This window comes from Protomyctophum parallelum (genome assembly GCF_964188405.1).
Source record: "Protomyctophum parallelum genome assembly, chromosome: 10".
Classification (NCBI taxonomy): Eukaryota; Metazoa; Chordata; class Actinopteri; order Myctophiformes; family Myctophidae; genus Protomyctophum; species Protomyctophum parallelum.
In genome coordinates, this window is record NC_139704.1 from 24,594,737 (window position 1) to 24,602,165 (window position 7,429).

At 39.8% G+C, this 7,429-nt stretch overlaps 1 protein-coding gene across 1 annotated transcript; it reads left to right on the top strand.

Annotated features, from left to right (window-relative positions):
* Positions 1 to 450: 450 nt before the first annotated feature.
* LOC310865751 (cytosolic 5'-nucleotidase 3-like) lies at positions 451 to 3,695 on the top strand (the record flags this gene model as incomplete). Its single annotated transcript, XM_083774960.1, has 8 exons — positions 451 to 570; positions 1,051 to 1,105; positions 1,250 to 1,296; positions 1,854 to 1,939; positions 2,043 to 2,132; positions 2,483 to 2,645; positions 2,736 to 2,957; positions 3,552 to 3,695. The coding sequence occupies 8 exons, from the start codon at positions 451 to 453 to the stop codon at positions 3,693 to 3,695; spliced, it is 927 nt and encodes a 308-aa protein (XP_083631086.1).
* Positions 3,696 to 7,429: the final 3,734 nt, after the last annotated feature.

Genomic DNA, 7,429 nt, shown 5'->3' on the forward strand with positions numbered 1-7,429 from the left:
TATTGTAACGACCCTACGAAAGACCCGGCCGTAACTTGCTCCTCCAAGGGAGCTAGTTCTCTTGGCGCGGCTTGTTGCTTGCCTTGTCTACCGAGTTGGAGGCCGGGGTTTGACTCCAGCTCAGGGTTCTAAACGTTATAATATGTTTCTTTTGCCTTTTTGTTTTTCATATAGAAGTGTATATTAGTACGTCTAAATGTTCTGATGAATTGAAAATGGTGGACCCTGGGTGTGCATACTTAGTTTAGACTAGTCATTGGTTAGACATGGGTTAAGGTTAGGTTACCCTGTTGTAAACAAGTGTAATGCTTTATCAGTGTGTCGTCCACAGTAACAGTCTTTGTATTGAGTTGTGCTTTCATGTGAAATGTGCCCATTCTGCAAACTGTTAATACACTTCAATCAATCTCCCCCACGCACGCGCGTGGCACCATGTCTGTGTGTTGTTAGATGGATATCAAGGAACTGATGGGAGTGTTGAAGAGCAAAGACAATGTGCTCATGGAGGATCCTGAGAGAGTAGAGGACATCCTTAAAAAGATGCAGCTCGAAGGTTCCAAGACCATACAGGTACATTGTCTAATGCTGCCTGTGATTCTCAACCTTTTACATTTCAAGGTTCAAGCCTAAGGGCCGATTCATACTCCTATTTTACCGCTGTTTCGGTGCTGTAGTGCCGAAATGATTTCGGCTCGTCAGAAATTTTCAGTAGCACCGAAGAGGTAACTTTAGGACGGTACCCGACCCCCCCGAACCTCAAATGACCTCACATTGTAGGCTCTACAGAGCCGAACCGACTTTTATTCGGCTCTAAAATAGGAGTATGAATCGCGCCTAAAGGACCCCCTTATTTATAGCTCTAATATGTGGGTGAGCAACTCCATACCTCTCTATTATTTATAACCATGAAGGACCCCCAGTTTGATATGCATTCGGCTACAGACCCCCATTGGATACTATTTGTATATCTGGGTTGTTTCCCTTGTTGGCAATACTGTGCCTGCAGTACACTGACAATGTCCTAATTCATGTGATTTATATTTGTCCAAGGTGATCTCTGATTTCGACAATACCCTCACAAAATATGGAAGTCCCAGCTGTCATAGTAAGTTGTAAATGTAGTTTTACAATTAATAGTCTAATTACATCCGAATGTAATCTTTTATAAATATGAAATATGTATTATTTATTATTATAATTATTTTATTTTATTTGTGATTTTGATGTTGCTTGTGTGTTTTACTTTCAGGAATTCTGCTTAAGAGCGACTATATCGCTGATGATCTAAAAGCACAGGTACTTTGGTTCTGGAGAACTGCTTGTCTGAACAACTTTACATTTGAGAGATTTGTAGGACAGACAGACAGACAGACAGACAGACAGACAGACATATATACAGTATGTAGCAATAGAGATTCCTGGAATTTCTTGAAACCAACCCTGCAGAAGTCTCTAGTCTAGACATGTGCTAGCCTACACCAGGATGTTGAATTTATAGATAGATATTAGTTTGAAGAGTCTGGGTGGAAAGTCGGTGTAATAATCAAAGCAAAAACGGACTGTTGTTAAGCAAAGTAGCCATATGATTTAGGGAACTTGGTGCGTCTTGAATCTAGGGGGCCGCATTCTAGCATTGTACGCATGCATGTGCATTTTTTCCGGTACCACACCATGTTACCCCGTGCAACGAGCACGACACCACTGGTCACAGTGCACAACCCTGCTTATGATAAAATGGTGCCAGGAAACCTCATCCGCAAGATCCTCACTGATGCCAATTGGGGTAAACATTGCTGTGTATCTTCTAGATGCATAATAGCCAGTCACATATTGTATTGTCCATTCTCCCTCAGTCGGACAAGCTGGTAGATAAATACCTCCCCATAGAGCTTAATCTGAACATCAAGATAGACGCTAAGATGAACGACATGGTGGATTGGTGAGTTGGATGGACAGACATCTCTGTGCAAGCCTTTGTATTGCCATTAGTGTGTCCTCTGGCTACCCTTCAACTTGGATGCTGTCTGCTTTGCATCTCACAGGTGGAGAGGAACCTTTGCTCTAATTGTTCAACAGGAACTTGTTCAACAGGATCTTATGAAAGCGGTGGACGAATCTGATGCCGCGCTGAGGTAAGACCACAAGTCATGAGTTTTTGTAAAAGCAAAAGATATCCTAAAAGTATATATTATCATCTTTTTCAAATATATTTTTTAAGACATGCAAACACCAAATACCTTGGTCCAATTGTCCAGAACGTGCACATAGGAGGCTGTGGACTCCCGACAGTGGTTGTTACATGATGGATCTATGTCCAGGAATCTTTTGGACAATCTTTCTTTAGTCCAGTGTGCCAGATCTAACATTGTAGGAGCCCATGCATGTTAAGCACAAATGGACGAAGTGTGCACCCATTTTATGATGTACTTCCAGACTCATTATCCTCGTTTTTAACTCCAGTGATGATGACTTATTTCCACAGGGATGGCTACGAGGTCTTCTTCGATGACCTGCATGAGAATGGCATCCCGCTGACGATATTCTCTGCCGGATTAGGAGATATCCTGGAGCTCGTCATTCGAAAGTATGAGGTCTTCAAAGAAAACGTCAGCGTTGTCTCCAATTACATGGAGTTTGATGACAAAGTGAGTTTTGAGTGAGATGATGGTGCATTGTGTGCTGTATTTGTACGTTAACACATTCCTATCCTAACCTCCATGCATGGACCCCTCCAGAACGTGTTGAAGGCTTTCAAAGGGCCACTGATACACATCTTCAACAAGAAGCTGGCTGATCTGCTCACCTCAGAGGAGTCTTTGGGGAAACTGAAGGAAGCAGTAGAAACACAAGGACGCCACAACATGCTCCTACTGGGAGACTCTGAAGGAGATGTCACCATGGCTGAAGGCATTGAGGGCAATCAGAGCATCCTCAAGATTGGCTTCTGCAGTTACAAGGTTTACACATCAACTGATTCATCACCAATGGCATCACCAATGCCACTTCCAACCTGGCATCCCTAATTTGGGCATGTCATTACTGTATATGCGAAGGTTTTACAGTGTTCAAAAATAGTTTATATAGACGATTGTACAAGCACACAATGCATCACATCACATGTGAGCTTGCGGATCAGCTATTTGCAACATGCAACAATGCTGTACAGTTCAGTATAAAATAGGGTTTGGTTAAACACTGTTAACATAAGTAAGTACTAGTAGATGAGAGGATGGGTATACAGTACATTAGCCTCTCGTAGTATATTAGTCTCGTCCCTCTCAGTGTTCGATTTTTCCCCATGTCTCTCCCCATATTTGAATACTGGGCTCTGGTTGGTTATAGCCTGGTTCCAGACTAATCTGGTTGGCTGTCACCATTTCGGCCGTGAAGTCCTCCCACAACGGGCTCCTTATTAAACTATTACCCTTCACATTACTCTAACTTATTTAGAGGTAACATACTATACATTTTGATGGTCATGTTTACATTTAACATTAGTCCTTATTACCCATGAACTTAGTTTATTCTTCTCCCGTTTGTATTGAACTCAGGAGGGTGAGCGAACTCAGGAGGGTGAGCTGACGGAGGAGATGGTGGAGAAGAAGAAGACGGCTTATAAGGGATGGTTTGACATTGTCTTGGTGAAAGACCAGACCTTAACCATTGCCAACAACAGTGAAATTCCTCACTGCTAAGTGAATATACTTAGTATATGGTTCATCTCACTAGCACTCACTTATTTTTGTTCCGTTTACTTTTCCTCAACTGCTTGCACTGAACTAGCTTGTCAAGCACTTGGGCCCATCATTCCAGAAAACTGCTAGTTTATTTGAAAATGCTGCTAGATCAGTTGTGTTTGGAGTTCACAAACTTCACACTGTGCCTTAGGCCCATACACAAAATTGAAAAAAAAAAGTCCATTGGTTGTATATTTTTTAGAGAGGCTATTTTATGCAAGACCAGATGTGCTTTTATTATTATAAAAATGTGTCAAGTGTTGTGGAACATAATAAAAATCGTTTTATAATAAATATCCTTTTCTTTACTGTTACAATAATATTTGCAAGTTAACATTTCTGGTTATATTGATAGAATATTTTGTCCAAATGTAGTGGACTAAAAGTACATTTGCAAGGAGTAAAAGTCCTGATACAGTATGATCCAAAATAACTACCGGTACAGTAACAAATACATCGAACATATCCTTTATAATATTGTCGGCATCCATGCCTGGCTGCAGACGACCTTTCCCTTCTTCAATCTGGGCCATGAGGAAAGCTGTAAACTGGAGAGAAAGAAATGTAAAGGACCTCAGCAACCACACAAGTCAGGGTAAAGTGATTACATACAGTATAACAAACTAGATTTGGCTAGAAATTGCGAGACTTAAGACTAGGGATGCGCCAATATAATAAAGTTGACATTTACAGATGGCAGTGAGTAGCTGATATTAAACTGTTGATAAGCATACATTTTGTGCTGGCTATATTAGAGTTTTGCTTATCTGCACAATTCTGCGGCGTACCAAGCTGCAGATTCTGAACAGTTACTTAAGATTTATTTGTTTCACTGGCACAAAAGGGGCAAATAACACCAAAAATGAAATGATCAGTATCGGCTAAATTGTTACTTTAAGTGTGTCAATTTTGTTGACCAAGACTAAAAGACTAAGGTTTTTGATATTTAGTCTACTAAGACTAAACAAAATGGTGTGTTATTCAAAAGACTAATGGCCCCATCTTGGGCGAGCCTTACCCTATATCCCTAAACTTATTTGCCATATTCTACCATCTTGAAAAACATTTTTAAATTGTTCAACTAGCGACTCATTGTGAGGTTGTAGATTGGCCATTTGAACAATTTTTTAATTATTTTCAAAAGAGAAAAAAAAGGCAAATGCATTTAAGGGTAAGGGCAAGATATAGCCCCAAGACTAAAATCAGAATTTGCTGTCAAAATCAACACTGCATTTTAAACATCAGTATCGGCCATTTCCATATCAGTGCATCCCTACTTAAGACTGATGGCTTGTTTAACTTACCTCCTCCAGAGGCACCTCTTTGTCACCATTGATGTCCATGGCAGGGAACAAGGGATCTGGGCTTTCTCCCAGCCACACAAACATGTATCCCTCAGGCACACTGTCGTGGAAATTTAGAGATAAACATTTAATAATACTCCAAGTTAGTTTGGTGCTGTTCCCTGTGCTGCTTGTTTTATGACGTCACTGTCATTTGGTGAATGCCTTGTGGCTATATGTTGGGGGGTTGTCTGTGTGGGAGAGAGCTATAAAAGGCTGTCGTGTCTTGTCACTCTGGGAACCAGACTGGGGTTCCCAATACATGAAAACAGGTTTGTGTAAGTCTTGTCTCCTTACTCGAGTAAAATCCTTATACTCTATAACTCCGAATTCTTGTGTTGCCTCATTATTCATTATTGTGATTTGTCTTTTGAGCATACGTCCCACAGATTCCATTACAATTTGGAGGTTCCACTGAGATATTCTGTATGGGCTTGGCGTTTCGGCCTGGTGAGTAAAGTTCTGTCTTTCGGCTGGGCCGACATCGCGCAAGTGAGTATATGGGTCTGTTTGGATGTTCAGAAAATGAGGTATTGCTTTTATTCGGGGTTTCAAAGTATCAGTGATGAATTTGGTTGTGATCACAATTGTTTTTTTTTGGATGGCCTATTTTTAAAGAGGGAAACTGTGAAGTTTTGCCTTTCATGTGTGCATATGAGAGATGGAGGAACAGTGTTTGATTGGTTGAATGACTCAAGTTGGTTAGACATGAGGTCTGACGAATGGTAGGGAAAAAAATAGTCTATTCAATAAATCATTCATTAAGTTGCCTACTGTCTATAGGGGGACGAGTTCCTGCCTAGGATATCCTGTTGTTTTATGAAGCAACGAATAATTGGCTAGCCAGTGTGTGAATGTAGGCCTACTGTGTTTGAGTGTTTTGCCTATCTGCCTGTGTGTGTGTATGAGTGAGGCAATGTGTCAGGATGACAGAGAGAATAACTATGTGGGAATGGGAGATTTAATAGTCTAAAATGGAGATATGGGAATGCCTGATATAGAGGTATGCCTAGGAAGTAAAGTAATACATTTTAGTCACATGATATCACATAATTCTCGAGTCGAGAAAACGGAAAAGGTTCCAAAATATGGATAAAAGTAAGGATGTGAAACGAAGGAGAGTGTGAGAGTGGTATGGTTTCATTTTTCATCTTGGCATATTATATTTGGTGTGTTGAAACTATAAGATATTATATTATAGATATTGTTACTGTGTAATTTGTGGAGTTAAAGTAATCTTGGTGAAATAGTGAGCCTATAATAGTTCAATCTATTAACTACATTATATAATTTTATATGTGGGGTCAAAGTATTCTTGATGAAAAAGTGACTACGAAATACCTCATATGAGCAGTTGAGTGTCTGAATTAGGTTTATTTTATTTTTCTTCCTCCTTAACATGGCATGATAGCTAGCCCATGGGGCTATCCAGTATTCTATATGGCTCCCTGCAAGGGGAGTTGTCGAAAAATTTAGGATTGTTTTATGTAGAAAAACAAAATGTAATCTGAATTCCCCAGGCAGGCCATGCCCTGATTAATATTGTAAGTTAGTTTAAGAGCCATGCACCATATTAGGAGGCTATCTCCTGTTTTCTGAAATATACGCGGCGTGTTGTATGAGTATGCCCTGGATATTCTTGTAAATCGCTCCGGATTGAGAGTGTCTGCTCAATAGTATATTGGACTGTGTCAATTAGTGTAGTAAGAATCTGATAAAGATAACTTGATTTTGTTAAATGGCAGATCTACTGTGCATGAGGCACGAGGCACGTTGTTTAAATTGTAGACATGTCAGATTGAGAGAAGCAAAAAGAAGTAGTGACAGAATAGTAGTATGTTGTTAATGTTAAACTGTTTGAGGTTTAAGATAAAACAGAATGGAAAAATGTTACAGAAATAGCAGAGAATTGCAGTAACACAGCATGTGGCCCGGATTATAAGTACCTCAACTTGCCTTGGTACAAATAGAGGTTAAAGAAGTGCGGATTGAAGGATAAGATTAGGATCTAGGAACAATAGGCCGAAAATATATCACTGAGTATAGTGTATGCAATTAATGCATTCAAAAGAGCTGAAAAAGGAAAGAGTTTTATGGACTCATAATAGTGATTATTGGTTAAGTTAAGTTTTGCCATGACCATTTGTTACATAAATGTGTTGTTAAGGTAATGATAATAAATAATAGTGTGTGGATATCCACTGAAAGTTCGGTGTGGCCTCAGTATACTTGTATTGAAACACCCCTATAGGCAAATTGGTAATGATAAGGTTAATTTGAGGAAGCAAAATGTGGCTAGAGGTGGGTTGTGTATTAGGCCGTTGTAAATGCAGGAAAAGATACAAAGGA